This window comes from Falco cherrug, chromosome Z (genome assembly GCF_023634085.1).
Source record: "Falco cherrug isolate bFalChe1 chromosome Z, bFalChe1.pri, whole genome shotgun sequence".
Taxonomy (NCBI): Eukaryota; Metazoa; Chordata; class Aves; order Falconiformes; family Falconidae; genus Falco; species Falco cherrug.
Genome location: NC_073720.1, coordinates 68,253,329 through 68,273,128, shown reverse-complemented (window position 1 = coordinate 68,273,128; position 19,800 = coordinate 68,253,329). Strand labels below are relative to the sequence as shown.

At 46.6% G+C, this 19,800-nt stretch overlaps 1 protein-coding gene across 1 annotated transcript; it reads right to left on the bottom strand.

The window, feature by feature from the left end:
• Window positions 1-886: 886 nt before the first annotated feature.
• On the bottom strand, window positions 887-9,804 carry MARVELD2 (MARVEL domain containing 2). The gene is made up of 6 exons (XM_027811891.2): window positions 8,402-9,804; window positions 6,862-6,894; window positions 5,588-5,724; window positions 4,539-4,710; window positions 4,048-4,098; window positions 887-3,083 (listed from the first exon to the last, which is right to left on the bottom strand). The coding sequence occupies exons 1-6, from the start codon at window positions 9,542-9,544 to the stop codon at window positions 2,967-2,969; spliced, it is 1,653 nt and encodes a 550-aa protein (XP_027667692.2). The 5' UTR covers window positions 9,545-9,804; the 3' UTR covers window positions 887-2,966.
• Window positions 9,805-19,800: the final 9,996 nt, after the last annotated feature.

Here is a 19,800-nt window from a genome sequence, read left to right as displayed (position 1 = left end):
TCCTCCTAATTTCTGTCTTGCATTTGACTGGCTTCAGCTCCCAGCTGTTGATTCTTAGTTCATTAATCTCAATTCCTCTGAGAGATAAAAATGTTTCTTTGACGAGTATTTTCCTTTGGCACGTTAGGAGCACTGCTGACAAGACCCTTTTCAGTCCTCCATTGATATGATTAGAACAAAACCAGCTCAACAATTGTATACACCAACAGTGCCTGCTTGGCACTGTTGATGTCCATAACAGATCCAGGACTGAGCAAGTGATTTACTGTAATGGTCACCATGTGTTGCCCTGCCGGACTTCCTAAGCTGCAAAGGTAAATAAATGCCTTCTCCTTGGGCTCCATGCTCAGCATGGCTCACTGCCATCCACTGCACTAATCTGATTTGAAACCCAAAAGGCTGGCAGAAGGGGGTATTCCTATCTTCTCTCCCCAGCTCTGAAAAATCCACTCAGCCACACTTGTGGCACTGAATAGTGAATGCTGCACCGCTTAACTAAACATAGGTGCATCATCCTTTAGGTAAAAGTCGGGAAATGTCCAAGGACCCTTATTGTCACATGATGGATGTACAGACTGCTACTTGGTTTATCTTTAGAAGGGACGTTTTGTCTTAAGATTCCTGTTGTACATGATACATGGCAAAGATGAAGACTTTAAACATGGTCTGAAACTCAGACCACTGTCAAAGGGAGCCTGGAGCTGGGTCTCAGTGTCCTATGGAAGGAATACCTACTAGGGGTGTGATGTTCCAATGAAAACATCAGTCAGCTTCTTTTAAGCACTTCATAAACATCAGTTTATCCTTAAACTTGGATTCATCTTCTTCTCCTGGTACTGATGCAATGCCCAGAACTCCCACCGAGAAAAAAAATGAGAAACCTGGGTGTAGCAAGAGGTCATTTAGATTGCAGGGATTTGAACAAGGACCTCTCTTACAAAGCAAAGTTTAACAAGTATACAGCACAATAGATACAAAACACTTGGCCCAGATCTTTTATAAGGTAGACAGGTTTACCACTTCTTTGCAAATAATAGAAACATGAACCAGAGACAGAGAGGCACCTGGAACAGAAAGGGAGAAGAAGGGGTAGCAGCGACTGTCCTCTGGTTCAGACTAATGAAAATACTGAGATGTCTTCCAGGTAGATGAGACTGAAGGCTTTCAAATGAAGAGGTGCTAAGTTTTCAAACTCTCTGTGTTCCCATGGTGCCTTGTGTTTACTTCATCCACTAAAGCTCTTGGAACTAAGTTGGTGATAAAACTGGAATGTCGACTTTATAAATATGAAAGCAGGTTCGGTAGCCATCAGGACTGTAGTGTGAATGACAAGAGCTCAAAAATCAGAAGGGATATAACTGCCAGAGGGAGGTATATTAATGCATTTCCAGTATGGAAGAACGGCGGTGGTATTACCATCACTGTTCTAAACTGGAAACAGCTTTCCTGATGTCTTTCCTTTAAGTTAAGGCAAAAGTTGAAAACTTTCTTTTAAGGAAAAAATAATTGCTAACAAAAATTTGAAATAACCTTAATCAGAGCACCTTCTTCTAACAAAATGCCTTTATAAGCAACAGAATAATGTGGCTGCACCCATGGTGGTTTTTTTCCAAATTAAAATGTATTTCAGAACAGACAAATTGCAGTTGTAGAAAACTGTACAAAGAAACTATCAATGCTTATAACAATTTTAGTAAGTAAAAATAGTAAACAAAGATGTTGAAAAGGATACAAAGAGAAAGTTTACTGGCATATTGGAACATTTGAATATGCAAATCTATCCCCAAGATAAAATATAAAAATGTATATTGCATTTATGCAAATATGCTCTGGAAAGCATGTCTATTAAAACACTTTACCTGGCCTTATAAAGGATACTAATAATTTATACGTTGAATGAGAATAAATTTTGCTCTACTTACTCTCCAAATCCCAACACAAACAACTGCTGCCTAGACAAAAAGTCCTGTTACTTGCTGATGAAGAATAAAGTGTTTTGCCTTTAAACCCATGGATTCCTACTGAGATGACCCAGAAAAGGTATGCAGAGCATACTGGCCTACGGCAACAGTAACTTGAGTCTCATCCTATATCTCTATTGTTTTAAGGCAGGGGTCCTCAAACTACGGCCCGCGGGCCAGATACGCCCCCCCCCAGGTTCCTCAATCCGGCCCCTGGTATTTACAGAACCCCCCGCCGGGGGTTGGGGGGGGAAAACCAAGCAGCCGCAGATGGCTGCCTGCCACTGCATCCGCGCCGGCCCCCTGGTTAAACAGTTTGAGGACCTCTGCTTTAAGGCCATGTATAAATTCATTGCATCACCTCTAAAGAAAAAAAAACCCAAACCCAAACACCACTACCACGACCCCTGGCCCCACTACAGTTGTGTAAATAGGAAGTTATTTTGCATCTTGTTAGGCGAAATTCCAGATAATTTCTGACATACAGCAAAGCATTTAGAAATCCAGTATAAAAAGTCTTCTTAAACTAATTTTCAACTGCCAGAATTATTCAATATGATTGAGCACTCCACCAAACCCCAGCCAGACAAAACAGCTCAACTCTTTCTGATATCATGAAGATGCCACCTATAAATAAAATCTGAAATTGTTAATGGCATTTCTGTGCAAACTTTTGACATGGTATTTAGAACTACTTTCTCTAATGGGCTTTGCAAGTTTGCAAATACAGTATTTTCAAATAAAGTATTTGTATTTAAAAAGCCAGGCTGTGTACTGTTTAATAAAAACAGAATGTTAGCACAGGTTTTCTAAACTTACCTGATAACTTCATAACAATGATTTAAAATTGGATATGCATACAAAACTACCAGTAGTGTACAACATCTGAATAAGTGACAAAGTGATAAAGCAATCCCCATAGGTGTACTGTTCTGACAGTAAATAAATAGTTTAAAATGCACATATCGATTTAAAAAATAGAAAATAGTATACACAAAGGCATAGCTAAGTTTCTACATTCCAATTCATAACTTTATCATAGTGCTGAATCTGTTGTTTTATGTGAGAAAGCTTATTCTTTAGATATTCACAACGCTCCTTTTTCTCCAGAAATGCAGGATCCTGCCAAAAACATAAAACCCTTTACATTAATGTATTACACTTTCAGACTCTTCCAAGAATAGCCTATTATCATCAATTATGTTCTTGATTAAGGACAGTATATAAATAAGTCTCCAAAATCACTCTTCTTCCCTGGCTACAATTTCTTATTTCCCGTTTCCCATTCCTTCATGAAAGGCTGGAAAAAAGAGATTCTGCTTTTATATGCTGCAGTTACTTAGTAAACAGAGCTGGTTTTAAACAGAAATCTGCAAATAAGTCATACTATTACATAATTTAGATTTTATAATTTATATTTATGTAATATACATACATTATATTCTGCGTTGTAGTATGTCTAATAAATCCCTCCCCCTAAAAAAGTGGTAACATGGGCACAAAATTTGAATTCCATGATAAAAAAAGTATTTATAATGTATTATGTTTTTAATGGAACACAGGTACACATTCCATGTCTGCATTTAAAAATGACAATGTAAAACCTCTTGGATTACACTGAAAATTACTTTTTTCAGAGTCTAAGTTCCATGCCACAAAAAAACCCAACAAACTTCTTTTCAAGGATAAGACTTGTTTTCTGTTGTTAGCTTACTTATCTGTTGGTCATGTAAGTCACTGAATATAAACAAACTGGAGCCCCAAAAAAGCCCCAGTTGTCTGAATGCTGAATGCCAAGAGATTAGACATACTCTCAGAAGATGAAAATGCCTAGCTGTGGGGTTTTCTTCCCCCCACCCCCACATCTTGCTAATGGAATCACTATTCTTAAAACAGGTTGTTGGCATGAGCACAGCGGATTCTGTCCTAACTTTGCCAAAGTTGTCAAAGACAAAATATACAAAGCCCTGTAGTAGCTACAGATACCCTGACCTAGCAAATTCTCCCTCGTGTCAGACATGTTTGCTATTTACACTCTCTTTATTCATTATGTATTTACTAGCAACATAAAGATGAAAACACTCACATTTTTCTTCTTCTTGTATTCTTGCAGAACTTTTGATAGTCTTTCCTGCTCCTAATGAGAGACAGACCGTATTTTAAACACTTCCAGTGTGCTCCATATTTTCACTTAAATTCTACAAAATACTTGGCAGAAGTTAAAATCTCATTTGATCAATCCATTCCAGTTGTGACATTTTAGATGTAAACCTTGTACTTGAGAAACAGTGAAAGTATATGAACTGTAACTCACTCAAACTTGAAAGCTACTAGCATGTACCCCGCCGCCCCCCCCCCCCCCCAAAAAAAAAACCAACAGAAAAAAACATGCATACAACTTAACTGCAATTTAGTATCCTTGGACTGATGACCAAACAAGAAATAACATATTCAGGGAAACTTTCTCCTCCACCAATTCACCCCCAGCATTACAAGGCATTGTGCCCTACCTAAAGGCAGCCAGAAATTGCCTAATACCACACCTGTTTTCCATGAGCCCATTTCACAGGTACTTACATATATGCATTCAGGATGGTGAGGAAGCTGTCTCAGCAATGCATCCAGCTCGTCAAACTTTTTTAATACAGCATGAACTTCCACAGACAGTTCTTTATACTCAGCAAACTGATCATTGAATACTGCTTTGTATCGGTCTCGCATTTCATTTGTTTGAATTGCTGGGTATTTCCTAAAAACCCCAAAGAGAAACAGCCAAAAAAACCCCGGTTTTCAAGGACTAGTTTTAAAGATAAGACTTCAACAAACACCTGGACACTTCATCTTGATAGTGTATTTCTGTATTATTTGCTAATCTCATAACCTGCTGAAATCTGCATGTCTGTAAAGCATTGTGTGATTCTGTAATTTCAGTGACAGAATTGCTGCAGCTGGAAGGTCCAATGACCCTATTCAAGCAGGGCCATCTACAGCTCGTTGCCCAGGACTGTCCAGACAGCTTTTGAGTATCTCCAAAAATGGAGACTCCATAATCTCTCTGGGCTACCTGTGCTAACCCTCACAGTGAAAAAAGGTTTTCCTAATATTCAGGTGAAACCTGTGTTTCAGCTTGTGCCCTAGTCTATGGCGAATAGTGTAAAAATTAATATATGATCTCATACTTCACCATAGAAGGCCTACCCTTTAAAAGGGACCATGTTACAGATTTAGCAATTAGAAAGTACAAGAGTAGTCAAATTTCAGGGGCTAAAAAGACAAGTAATTTCCCATCTATTTTATTTTTTCCTAAATTGTCTATGTGCTGGTCTTCTGCTCCCTTGGCAGTTACTGTACCTGCTAGATTCTAACATTCTGCTTTAACATTTGAGGTTTGGATGTTGTGGGTTTTTTTTTTTAAATTTAAGATTCTTTATTTATAGTATCGGTTCTATGCCACTGATACCAGCCCTCATCCTCTCTATTTTTAACATTAGCTTAATAAAGAATTGTAAGTTCCCACAGCACATGTGTGACAGAGAAACCACGAGTGTATACATGAGAAATGATGAGTGAAAAACATAACTCAAGCATTCTCCGTTAAATTTGTTCATCAAAGTTAAGTCACTTACGCTAAGTAATCTGGCATCACTATAGGTTTAGGAATGTGACCTGCAGGTATATGACCATTACGCAGTTCTGGTTTTCTTTCCACAGATTTAAGCTGCCTGTCAGTGACTTCTTCTCTCGGTCTGTCATCACTTTCATACTGTTTTAAAAGGAAAAAACCAGTACTTAATGTACTCAGTTTTACATCACCTGCAATATACATAAAGCACAAAATACCCAACTCATTTGAAGAAAGAGATACAAGTACTGACAAGCAGCGTAGAAGCAAATCATAGATATTTCTTACAACACTTACTATAATTAGAAAGTAAGTAAACATCTACAGTAATGTTTCCCACACAGCATCCATCTTCAATCCGTCCTAACAGCAGTACCAGTGATCGGTAAGTATTTCTTGGGGCTTGGAAAGATTTTTATTATATATTTAAAAAAAGAATAAAATATTAAGGAAGTTTCCTTGGATATCATTCTAGTTTGTGAATGAACCAGAATCACTCAGTTGTCTGGAGTTCCCTTTTCCCCCTTCTTTCCTCTTGCACAATTTATCCCTTGATCCAGAAATAAAAACATGCGGAGTCTTGTTGGAACACATAAAAAAGGATCCTGATCCAGTAATGAAGCAACAGAGAAAACAGTGGTAGGAAATTCACGGTATCAGGAGACATTTAAGGATGAAATAAATACACCATAAATTCTCTGGGAATTATCAACATCTGCTGTTAAGATCCTAAGCAATCTTTACAATGTAAGCAACTGCATCTTTGTGAGGCAGAAGCACTAACATTGCTGATACTTCAAAACTGGCAACAATGTCTTTGAAGCACACTCAGACACAGGAAGGAGCAACTCACAGAGCACCCACCATTGTGCTTCCACTCGCTCTCCTCCAAGTTAAGCAGCCAGCTAGGAGGAAAGAGTCTCGAAAATCTCTAACACCTCAGATGACCTGCTGCTCTAGCCATGTCTGCCAAACTCTTGTGATAAATGCTACAGAACTTGTCACCTCATAAAAGAGGGTAAAAGCACATACAGAGGCTGTCATCAGATTTGGTATTTAAAGTAAATTTTACAACCTAGCCTACCTAGTAGTAGCGTCTTTACAAACTTCCGAATCTTCTAAGTAGAAGACTGTTGCCTGTGCTATGTTAAAGAATTAAACCTAATCTCTTCCAAGCCAAATAAGTAAATAAATAAATAGGTCAATCAAAACAGTCCCAAGAAAAAGACAACCATTTGGAAATACCAGTAAGCAGAAAAATAAATTCCTATTGCCTACCTTCTTTTCCGGAAAAGAGGACTGTGTTTTCATCTGTCAAAAAATGGAAAGAACTGTAAGTTTTATTTTCAGCAAAAATAGTATGCAAAAGCACTGACTCTTTAAAACCTAAACTTTCTCAAAAGCACGCTGTACAGAGAATTACATTTATATTCAGGTATGAAGAAAATTAGTATAAGGAATATTTTCAGATCAATTGATTTTTTAAAGACTGTTTAAGAACTGTGGAACTAAAATAACCACCCAAACCCCAGAAAAACAGGATCTCCCAGATCATAGCTGTAAGGAACTGCTTGCAGGAAATAATCCATCCACTTCTCAGTCTCCTTTATTATTTCACAATCCTGCCCACACTGACACCCTGCAGCCTAATTCATTGTTTATAAAATACAACAGTACACTAACCCGCAGCTCCACCAGCAGCTGTTTTGCACAGTACTCTCCACAGCCTAATCCATATATTATAAAAGTATTCCCTTTAGAAATATTAAGTAATTGGAATAAAAAAACATGGATAGCAACAGGGAAGAGTGATTGAACACCTTCTATATAATTTCAGCACTCACCTCACTCTTGAAGGACATACTGAAAAGTTGGTTAAAAAACTTTTCTCAATGAGCTGCAATGTACTTTTCAAAAGGGATCTCAGTTTTATGCAAGATGGTGGAACAGAAACCAGTGTTAAATGAAAATACTGCAAATGAGACTGCAGTCAAAGAGCAGAGGAAATACAACTTTAAGCGCACTCTCTCCTACTAAAATCACTTAAATGCTGACCCTTCCTTAAGTTAGGCATATGTAGACTTCACATACATTAATTTTTATGCTATATTATGTTTCATTCATTTGTTAAAAGGTTTTTCTGGTGTTCTCACGTGAAGGAGGTTTTACACAAATTCCTTTGAACTCTCTAGTTGAGAGTGGCAATTCTCTACCATTACAGTTTATCATTAACTAGGTGGGTACTGCATGCTTCTATTAAGGGCAAGCCCAGCAGAAATGCAAAATACTTGATGTGCAAAAGATGAAACTGACTGAAATCTAAGACACCAAGATCTTGCCAATTCTGTTACAACTATTAATTTCTGCTAACTACTGTAAGGAAAGCTGAAAAGACATAAAGAAGCAGCTTGAAGTTTTGCTTGCAAAGTAACAGTAAGTATTTCATGTTTATATTCACACTAGCACTTAATGTGCTGAAAGCACGGTTTTCAAATAAATGCTTGGTGGTTTTAAGCCTAACCCTACTGAACAGCTGAACAAGTGCATTGTTCATTTCTTCCTCTGTTTGGAAAACACACACCAGGAAATAGTTCCATCAGCTGACGCAGGAAGAAAGCTGAGTACACAAAGAGAACCGAGCTAGCTCCTTACTCAAGTGAATTAAAAAAATAAAAAAAAGTCCAAAATTTTGGATCAGACATCTTAAAAATGCCAGAGACGACAATTGCTAAGACTCTGTCTGTGGCATGGAAAGATCTTACAGCTGCTCCCCATCACACCATACCCAGCAGATACAAAACGGTAACTAATTACTTACCTCCTGTTCCATTAATTCCCTGTGCCTCCTAGCTCCTTCATGCCTCCATAACTTTAGAGAAATCACCGCACTAATTAGATAGATTATCACTGTGGCAAACAAGAAGATGATTGCTGCTGTCTGACCTCCCTCTACACGGCAAAAAGATGCATTTATTGGTGTCTTAAACAACTGGTAATAGCACAGCCCGCCTCGGTTGGTGTCGTTTACATACACTATGGCAGCTGACATGTACAGAAAAAACAAGGCCACATTAATTCCAAACTCGGTCAGAGGCCACCAGCTGGAATCAAGGAGGATAGTCCGGTAGTACATCGACATGCCCAGCACCAGCAGCACTATCGTGACTACCCACGCCATTCCCGCCACTACCAGGATGAAAGGCGTTTTGGGTCCACTGTAGGAGTAGCCTCCGTAGATGCTGCTAGCCCCGTAGCCGTAGGGCTGCGAGTACCCGAACATGTTGTACCACTCGTTATCCTTGTGTACGTAGGCCGTGACACAGGCGAAGACGGCGGCGCCCAGCAGCAGCTCTGCCACGCCGAGGATCCTGAGCAGTCCGGCCCAGGACTTCATGTAGGCGTACCGCTGGTTGTAGGCCTCCACCCGCTCGCTGTACGTCTGGCCGGTGCCAGCGCGGCGCTCCAGTGACCCGAAGAGGTCCGCGGGCAGCATGGCTTCGGCCTCCTGCCGCAAGCTGTAGCTCCCGCCCGATCCTCCGAAAGGGTCCCTGAAGGAGCCGGGCACCGACCTGCGCTCCGGCGGCGGTGGGTGCGGGGAGGCCGGCGGCGAGCACTCGGCCCCGTCCGAGACGTATCTGATGTCGGAGGCCGTGCTGTCCCAGCTGGAGCCGTTGCGGCGTCTCCCTCTGAAGAACTTCTTCCACGAGTCCGGGATGAACCGCCGGACCGGCTTGAGCTCGGCCGGCCCGCTCGGGTCGCGCCGGCCCTCCCCGGGGCTGGCGGCGGGGCCGAACGGGGGCTGCAGGGGGAGCGGCGGCGGCGGCAGGGGGGCGGCGGACCCCGGCTCCGCGTCCCGGGCGAGCGGGGAGCCGGCCCCGGCCCCGCGGGGCGGCGGGGACCTGCCGGGCCGCCCGCCCTCTGAGCCGGCGCTCCTCGACATGCCTGGCGCCGGGCCCGGCATCAGGCGCTGCCCACCCCGCTCGGCCGCCGCTCCTTCACCTGGCGGGAAGAGGCCGGCGCCGGGCGGAGGAACAGGGCGCTGCCGCCGCAGAGCGCACGGGGAGGCCCGGCCCGAGAGCAGCCCGCGCTCCGCTGCGCGCCCGGCCCCGCTCGCCGCTCGGCCGCCCTCGGCACGGGCACCTGCGCCGCCCCGCCCGGGCGGCCTCACCCGCGGCTGCCGAGCGGCCTTCGCCCGGGGCGGCGGGAGCTTCCGGCCGGCGAGCCCCGGCGGGGCGGGCGGGCCTGCCCGAGCCGGGCGCGGCGAGCCGGCGGGCGGGGCCGGCCGCTCCCCCGTCCGCTGCTGCGGGTCGGCGGCGGAGCGGCGCCGGGGAGCGCAGTGCCTCGTGGCAGCGGGCGGCGTGGAGCCGTCCCGGGCACGGCGAGACCCCGCGGGGAGGAGCGGGCGGCTCAGACGAGCCCACCCGCCGCCCCCGTGCCGCCGGGGCGAGCCTACGGCCCCCAGCGCAGGCGGTGCGAGGGGAGAGCGGCACCGGCGTGGCTGCCGCAGGGCGGGGCGGGGGGCGTCTGCCCGACGCTGCCCTTCCCGACACGGGAGGGGGGCGGTGGCAAAAAAAGGAGCCCGCACAAATCTGTTGTGCAGCCTGTGTCCCCTTAGCACATTTTGTTAATATCTTTTAGATTGTAAAAATATATTTTATTTTTTATATATTTTAGGTTCACATCAACTGCCCGCGGCAGAGTACGTGCAGCATTCCTGCGGGAGGAGTTTTACTCGCATCGTTTGTGTGGGATGTCAGTTTCTTTACGTGGACACTTCAGTCAGTGCTCCCAGAAGGTTCACACTTCCAAACAGCCATTTTTTGGGAAAGTATGGTTTCTCATAAAACCTTCTAACACTGACAGGTTAGCAAACGTGGGCTCTGGAAACGTGCTGTACAAATGCAAAGGAAATAAAAATGTGTTCAGAAGAAAGAGTGGCATTACCTATTACCTATCTACAGTCTCTTTCTGATCTGTTAGTCTTAATTTCTTTTTGCCTCCTTTCCTAAACATGGCTAGCTCTTACGGCTCAGAACAGGCAGGGAATGGCTTGTGGCCTAGTATTCAGCTCAGGTCTGATCCTGCAAAGTTAAGGGGAAGCTGAGGAAACTTGATGCTGACTTGGCCTGCTAGCCCACCGCCGTAGCTAAAGGACTATTCTCGTGCAGACTGTGCTTTCTTTAGCAATTGTTGCATGTTCAGCTATTGTGGTGGGTTACCAGTTGATGGTTTGTTACATTCAGCCACCATCCTATTTTTCTATTTCTAATTCATCTTCCTCCATGATTGCTTGAGCTGCAGCTGGCAGAGGCTGACTGCAAGGCAGTTAATTTCCACGGCAGCAGCTGGAAGTGAGAGGGAATGCATCCCATTCATTTACATTGGTTTTGCTTTTCTCCATCTGCACAGCTGTCTCCACAGCACTCACATCAGCAGGATCCACCTGCTGGAGTCAGTCTGGTACTCCAGGATCTTTATCAGCATGAGTTTCAAACTTTAACCTGTAAAATTATTACAGCAATGGTAAGTTACTGTGGAAAAAAATCCCACTTTTCCTGCTCTCTCAGCACAGAAACTGCTGTAGAAAAGACTGCCCACGCACCATGCAAGTCTTCCCCCTTCACTGATGCTTGCTCATTTTCTGGCAGTAATAGCCTTTGTTCACCACCATTAATTCAAGCCCTACACATTCTTTTCTTACATCGCTACCATCAATATTACATTTTATACCCCTGTGCCCATCTTCTGATTTGTGCCCAGAACTCAACGCTACGTAAGCTACATGATAACCCACAGAACACATTGAAGTTCCTCTCAGTTAAAGCTTGAAATGGTATACACCCAAGTTACTAAAGAAGATACATTATTTTAGATACCAAAACACTTTATATGTATTCAAAGTGTTTATCACATTACCATAACACATTTACAGATTGCTTCCACAGAAGACCGAATTCCTGCTGTCCATCAACTGTGTAGTTATTATGTAGATCTATCATTACCTGGCCTGCAAAATTAATTAATCTGGGATGGTCAAGCCTTAGTTAAGACACAAAACCTTTTATTAGAGGTAATTAACATAGTGTAGGTGACCCATCTGTCTGAACAGTGATTTTTGGGTCACATACCATACATGGTAACAACTTGCTTCTTGGTTGTCTCATGTCACACGATTTTTTAAAATGCACTGCAAACTTTGGTTTTGTTTACTTCACCTGGGAAAGGCTTTTTAAAGCCTTTTAAGTCTTTTGATGTTACTTTAAAGGGGTTAGTGAGCAACGAAGTTCTAGTTAATATAATATGCAGGACTTCCAAAAGGCTTCTCACCAAGTCCCCAAAAGGCTTTTAAAAGAAACTTTAAGCCTTAAAAGAAGCCTTCAGCCTACAAGAATGAATTAATAGTAAAGTCTGTTAAATAATTAACAGGTGGGAAATGGAGGAAGGGAATCTGAGTTAACAGTTGACTCCTGCAGTGGAGGAAAGTTGCCAACATAGGTTTGCAGTGCCAGGACCCAGGCTACCCAGTACATTCCTAAAGGTAACCTTGTGAAAAAAGGGGGTGAAGAGTGACACTAGTGACTTTGCTGGTGATGCTAAGTTAGACAGGCTAGTAAGGATGTGGGCTGTCAAGAGCACTGTGCCAGGACTTTATGAGACTGATTGACAGGGCAGTAACATGGTGAAATTTGATGTACACTGATACCTGAAATCCATGCAGTAAAAAAAAGGGAAGAAGGATTTAAAATACTGTAACACAAGGAACATGACTTACATATTTATAAAGCATCACATATGCCTTGCTTCTGGCAAGGCAGACATTTGTTCAATAATTTTAGTTAAATAAGTTTTAAAAATGTTCTTTGTGTTGTTTCAAATCTAACAAGGAGAGCTTAAATCTCATCTATGTGACTAGAAGCACATTTATGTACCTGATATATGCATAAACCGTATGTTGGGGTTTTAGGCAAAAGGATTAACAGTATTAACATTTTGGGTTACAAAAATGTATTGTTATGCTCACTGATAAAAAGAAAAAAAACTAAGTGCCAGAGTTACACTGATCTTACCGTGGTTTCTCATTCTGAAGACACTCTGGTGGTAAACAGAAGCTTGAAGAGAGATTTTGCAGCAAAACGGTTTTCTTGATACTGTAAGAGTTGGGAGAGTGGTGGTAGTGTGTGGCAGGGGGAACAAAAATGTGAGTAAAAAACCTGCTAAACAATAATTAATGCATATATTCTGGACATAAAAAACAGCATAATGACGTCAATGATGATGATGATACACGAGCTGTGTGAAACTCCAATGCCATCAATGCACGCAAACTCATGCCTAGCCTCACCTAGTGGAGGATAGAATAGCACAGAACAGAACAGAACAGAATATTTCCTTTGGAAGGAAGGTAAAACGATCATCTCATCCCACTGCCTGACTCCTGCAGGGATGAGCAAAGCTTAAGGCGTGTTATTCGGGGCACTCTCCAAAGGCCTTTTGAGCACTGACAGGCTTGGGCATCAACCAGCTCTCTAGGAAGCCTGTTCCAGTGTTTGACCACCCTCTCAGCAAAGAAATGCTTCCTCATCTCAAGTCTGGACCTCCCCTGGCACAGCTCTGTGCTATTCCCCCCAGGTACAAGGGGCAATGGGCACAAACGGAAACCCAGGGAATTCTATCGGAATAGGAGGAAAAATATCTTTACCTTGAGGGTGACAGAGCACTGGAACAGGCTGCCCAGAGAGATGGAGGAGTGTCCTTCTCTGCAGACATTCAAAACCTGCCTGGACGCAATTCTGTGCACCGTGCTATATCAGGTGCCTGGGCTGGCGATCTCCAAAGGTCACTTGCAACACTGACCATGCCATGACCCTGTGGTTCTGGGAGCGTATCGCTGCATGACAGGGAGAAGAGATCAGCACCTCCCTCTCCACTTCCCCTCCTCAGGAAGCTGCAGAGAGCAGTGAGGTTGTCCCTCAGCCCTCTTCTCTCAAAACCAGACAAACCCAGAATCCTCAGATACTGCTCACGGGACATGCCTCCCAGCCTTTTCCCCAGCGGCGTTGCCCGCCTCTGGATGCATGTCATGCCACTGATGATTGCCCAATGCTCCAGTCTGTCTGGATTCCTCTGCAAGGCCTCTTGCCCCTCGAGAGAGTCAACAGCACCTCCCAGTTTGGGACCATCGGCAAACTTGCTAATGGTGCATACTACTCCATTCGACTTGATAATGCTGCATTGCAGTCAACTGGGACCTCTCCAGACTTCCAAGACTGTTGAAAAACACTGCGGAGAGGTCCCACAATGACATCGGCCAGCTCTTTCAGTACCCTGGGCTGAATCCCATCGGGCCCTGTAGATTTACGCGCATCCAGCACCAGCAGCAAGTCTCAGGCAAGCTCAGGGTCAGATGGGAGCTTATTATCGCCCCTCCCTGTCAAGGTCTTCCAGCACCGGGCTGTGGGGCTCCCAGGGCCCGCCATCGGTGTTGAAGGCAGCGGCAAAAAGAGGCATGACATGTCTCGGCTTTGTCTGCATCCCAATCTGTGAGCGAGCTGACCGACCTTATCCAGACCAATGTTATCTCTCTTTCTCCTTTTGCTGTTCACATCTTTTAAAAAGGCCTTTTTCTTGTCCTTCACAGTGCTGGCCAGCTTCAACTCTAATTGAGTTTGGGCCACGTGGATTGTCTCCCTACGGTGGCAAATAGCGTCTCTAGTCCTCCCATGTCTCCTTTCCTTCCTTCCAGTGTCCCCACGGTTTCTTTTTCTGCCTCACTCCCAGATGAAGATCTGTGCTCAGAGAAGCTGGCCTTCTGCCCGGCTCGCTTGGCTTCTGACACTTTGGAATTGCCTGACCCTGCGCTCGTAAGAGGTGACTCTTAAAAAGCAACCAGCACCCCTGGATGCCCATACCTTCAAAAGCAGATGCCCAGGGGACCTTACTAGCTCGCTCCTTCAGCACCCCAGCTCTGCTCTCTGCATATCCAGGGTCGAAGTTTTGCTGGCAGTTCTTGGCCACTCACCAACAGTGTGAAACTCAACTCCTTGGGGGTCACTGTGACCAAGGCAGCACCAATCACCACTTTGCCGACAACTCCCTCTCTGCTTGCAAACAACAGCTCTAGGAGGGCACCTTTCCAACTCGGCTCCCTTAGTAACTGCACCCAGAAGTTATCTTCAACACATTTCAGGATTTCCTAGGCCTCTTTGTGTCCACTCCATGATATTCCCAGCCGATGTCTGAGAAGCTCAGATCATCCATAAGGACAGAGGCAGTAGATCCAGAGACAGGGCGACAGTGATTGCATTGTTCTTTAGACGTCTTCCAACAGCACCCAGCAGGACGTCTTTCCCTGTTCTCCCCCATTCTTGAGCAGGACTACCAGAACACCTGAAGGTGGCCTTCATCTGGCCTGTCCACCCTGCTATGCAGCTGAATCCAGTTGGACGCTAGCTCTCGTTGGACAAGAGCCCTGCTAAGAAAACCTCTTCAGCTGGCATGCATGTGATGCACCACGCCAGAGCAAATGCTGTATGGCCTCCTCTCCTGCGGGCTCTAGGACTAGTTGTCTTAGGCAGCAGTTGTTCATTGCACCCAGAGGTGGCGTCTCCGCACTTCATTCTTGAGAAGTCATTGACCCAGGGGTCGCAATCCCCCTATTACTGCCTGACCAAAATCCACAGCTTTGCAAATCCTACTTACTACTTCTTGATCGCTCGCTCCTGATCAAGGAGGTCAGTGGAAAAAGACAGTTTTGCTGTCGGTCTCTGCTTTCCGCCCATGGGTCCTGTGACGCTGGTTTGTTCCCTATCGCTGTGATGCAGTTGCTGCTCCCAGGGTCTTCCTCGCAGAGTGCCGTTGCGCCCCCTGAACACCTTATTGCACCGTTCCTACCAAACTGGCAGGCAGCCAACATGGAATCCCACTGAGCCTGCCTAGCCCAGCTCTCCAGGATGCCCGTGGGCATGCCAGCACCTCTGAGCTTTGCCCTTACTCCAACACGTGATTTGGCATGTGCCACTCAAGTGACATTTGCGCTCTGACTTGGTGTCCTTGTTTATTGCTGGCCATCTTAGGTCAGCTCAAGATGAGCAATGGCACTGGCAGCTGCCGCGTCATGCTGAGTTTCTACCGGTGCCATTAAAAGCCGTCTTCATGTCAGGCAGAGTATTTCACAGGTGACAGCACCTCCTAGAGCATTACCAACCTCTGTGCTTCACCTTCCCTGTCCAAAACAGGCTACTGGTCTTCCCGCTTCCATCCGCCCTTTGACAGATATTGCTTCTCATTTCCCCATTTCTCATAAATGGGGCAAGTGTCATTGAATCCCTCATTACCAGTGTGCCAGTATGCATTAGAGAGAGTGGCTTCTGGTGTGAATCACAGCTGCAATGTGCAGATTGCACTGTGGACCTGTGCTGGGGACAGCAGCCACCTAAGGCCATCTGCACCTCAGGAGAGGGAGCACCTCTTGTCCATGGGGAGTAGGCTGGCCACTCTCAAGACTCCCAGACCTCACATTCTGTCCCCTGCTTGCTTGCTTGCTTGCTTGCTTGCTTGCTTGCTTGCTTGCTCGATCCTTTCTTGCTCCCTCTCTCTCTCCTTCCTCTCTTCATTCCTTCTTCCCTTCCTCACTTCATTCCTTCCTTGCTTCCCTCTCCCCTTCCTTCCTTCTCCCCTTCCTTCCCCCCGTCCTTCCTCCACTTTTCTTCTCTTCCCTCCTCTCCCTGCTCCCTCTCTTTGCCCCTTCTTTCTGTCCCTGGTTGAGATCCTTCTGTGACACCTAGTGGTATAGTGTTCCCCAAACACCAGAGCAAAAGGCCGGAAAATTTTATCACTGTAAGGGTTCTCAAGCATGGCAACAGGCTGCCCACGGATGTGGTTGAGCACCATCCCTGGAGGTGTTTAAAAGAGGTGGAGATGGGCCACTGCAGGACATGGCTTAGTGGTGGACATGGCAGTGTTTGGTTTACAGTTGCACTCAATAGCTTTACAAGTCTTTCCCAACCTAAATGAGTCTATCGTGCTGTGATTCTAAGCTGTCTACAACCTGGATTTCCAGATTTGTGACGTATCATGTAGGAAAGGGAAATGCACAGCTGCAAAGGAGTAGGCTCATCTTACAGAGATGTCGGCCTGACAGAGACAAGTCGTTGAACCAAGCATGGCAGGGCTCTGTAAATGATGTCCCCAGTGGAAAAGCAAATCTCCCTAGAGAAACGCAACCCATCCTGCTTATAAACACGAGGTGTCTGGGCACGGCAAGCCAGGCTCAGCCAGTCCCATTGCCAGCAGCACAAGAGATCTTCATCTCCAAAGATGCTCACGTATGTCTGTGATCCAAGCAGAGATATGATTCGGGGGGTCTGTGGTGTGTTAACTTTTTCCTCCCCGAAGGAGCCAGAACCCTTCTAGGGATGCTTAAGGGATCCTGCCCTTCAGAATGGCAACAATGCGGGCACAGAAACGGGCCAGGTGACAGCTTGGGTGCCGTCTTGGGCACTGAAGAGGTTCAGTGCAGGGAAAGAGCTGAGACGGCATTCAGAGCAGCCCTCCGCTGCAGAGCCAGAGATGCCGGGCTTTAGAAGTTCCAGTTTGTACTGAATACGAGCTAAACTACCTGCTCGGTCAGCGCTGCCTGAGACTAGGTACTGAAGGCTGAAGGAAGCGGGCTTGTTCGGACTCCTGACACGTGCCCAGGGATTTCTCCCTCGGAGGTAGTCCTCAGAAGATGGTAATGGACAGGTAGGGAAACTCTCCTCCCACAGCTTAAACACACAGCCCCTCCTCTGTCCCAGCCCACTTTCAAGCGACGCTTCACTTGGTCACTTCCCACTGACTGTACTACAGCAGCCCCAGGAGGCAGGCAACACCCTGCCATGGGCCTGGCTGCACTGATTTACAGCTCCTTGCAAACAGCACGCAAAGCAGCTTTGGGAGCTTCGAGCAGCGAGGAGAAGAACAGGGAGACCTGCCCTTGCTCGGGTAGCCAGCCAGTGGCCCACACCAGCACAGGGGGGCACGACTGCATGGCAGGATACCTTTGCTCCCCCTTTTTCATGGTTTTGCTCAACATTTTGCTTGTGCACCTCTTTCTCTGGCACCTGTCCATTCTCAACAGGATTTTGGAATGCAATGAGAGCTACGGAAGGCTTTAAGGAAGTCAATGACCTGACGCCTAAGCCATTAAAATGGTGGTGTGCCTGAAGATGCAGCTGAACTGGGAAAGTTAAGCAACTTCAAACAGCATTTTTGTCTTCTGAAACAGTCCCCATAAATTGAGGATCTGTATAGTTCTGACACGCTTTTAGTTCCTCAGATACTTCTGTAGCTTGAAGAATCGAGAAGGGGCCTTCCTTTGTCAGCAACAAAGGTGTCAACGACCAAAGCTTGCTAGCACAGTACCCTTCAAATCCTTACGTCTTCCTATGGTTAGGACAACTCTTCAACAAAATGATGGAAGACAGAAGGAGGAGGCAAGTATAGCCACACACCGGAACCGTGGGGAGCATTTGTAAAGGTGCAGATTTCCTTTATTCAGATACCTCCATGCTGTCATTGTGCATACAACTTTGTCATTTCAGGTAGGCTCTCCGGATGGAGGCCTGTCCCTCTAAACATGCAGATGAAACAGCCGCGGCAAAAACAAATTGCAGAGAGAACTCCTGCCTGGCTTTAGTCTTCCCCTACCGCTAGGCAGCAACAAGGGCACCCATTTCACTGGGCAAGCAGTGCCGGCAAAAGAGAACCTATGTGTCCGTGTGCCCATCACCCCCAGTCCAGTGGAGCTGCAGAGAGGAAACCCTCTGGCTTTAAAACCAAACTGGCAAAACGTTGGTGCAGAGCACACTGGCCTGAAATGTCTGCATGCGTTTGCCTCTCCCATTGGTGTAGACGAGAAGCGTTGTGAGGAGAAGAGACGGGCTGCCGCCTCAGGAGATTTTAATGGGCAGAGCCACGGGGCTGACTGGCAGAGCATCCTTCACTCTCACGCAGTCAGACTTAAAACCAACGGGCAATGCTCTTCCAAAACAAAACAGAACTGCCTAGACCAACGGATAGAGGTGACCATGAAAGACACAGGCAAGAAGGGATGGTGGGACAGCACGGCCCACACGCTGATACGTCCTGGCTCCCTGGGGTTTTGAGCAGAGTGTCTGCACCCCTTCTACCGTACTCCGGTGGGACAGCGACTACAACTCCTTGCGGCATAGAGCGGATCGGGCTCCATTGCTGGTGCTTTTGGGGACCACCAATGCCACAGTTGGCCGGGAGCAACAACTACCAGAAGCATGGCAAACGTGGTAAGCAGAGAGGGACCTGGCACCGTGGGCAAGTGCCAGCGGGAGCGGATGCGGCTGGAGAAGAATGCTGCTTTAGGCTTCTCCCTGTGGGTGGGGGCACAACCCAGCCAGGTGGGAGACTTTTGCCCAAGGCTGGCCACTGAGCGCCCAGCTCCTCCCTGGCAATCCTGGCACTGCACAGGGAAAGGCAGCCAGCTGCAGGAGGCGTCATCCAGCTGTGTGCAATACACGCTGACTGGTCCCACCACGCTCCCCCTTGCAGGAGACCCGTGCAGGGCGTCAGGAGCAAGGACGAGACACACAGCCAGGGGTGCAGGTCACAGGGGTCCAAGCTGGAGCAACACAGGAATGTAGAAGATGAAAACAATAAACGCTATTTTCTTTTCTCTCCTCATGCTGCGCGCCTATGGGGGTGGAAGGCCCACTGTGACATCACCGTGTTCTGGAAGCTGATGTCACCCAGCGTCACCCACTGTGACATCAGCGAGTGATGGCCTTGTGACCTCACATCCCTCACCGCTTATCTTTGGGCGCCGGCAGAGCCTGGGCCAGTCTGGCTCGTGCCTGGCCTCCTGCCAAGTGCGTGCCTGCGAGGTCTGAAGGTAGAGCGAGGCTTCTCCTGATGCTGGGTGGTGCTTCGGGTGTTTCTGCCGGTAGCTCTCAGTGTCCACCCCAGAGCCATCGCCTGTGTTTCCCCGGCCCTGCCTGGATCAGGCAACTGCGCACTGCGGGTTGTGCTTGCAGCAGCACAGGTGAGCCATGCGGGGAACCGTCCCCCAGGGCGGCTGTGGGGCAGGTGGTGGGACTTTGGGAGCCGGGAGGGTGTCCTCCTTGAGGGGCCCAGGCATTTCTTTCTCCCCTCGCTTCCTCGAGGCAGCGACTGAGTGCAGACTCTCCATTTTGCAGCGTGTGACAC

Excerpts from the sequence above, each read along its gene's own strand:
- MARVELD2 (XM_027811891.2), bottom strand. The coding sequence starts at position 9,544 with ATGCCGGGCCCGGCGCCAGGCATGTCGAGGAGCGCCGGCTCAGAGGGC. Across the intron at positions 6,895-8,401 it reads GGGAATTAATGGAACAGGAG|ATGAAAACACAGTCCTCTTT; the intron begins GTAAGTAATTAG and ends ATTTTTTGACAG. Across the intron at positions 5,725-6,861 it reads CCTCTTTTCCGGAAAAGAAG|TATGAAAGTGATGACAGACC; the intron begins GTAGGCAATAGG and ends CTTTTAAAACAG.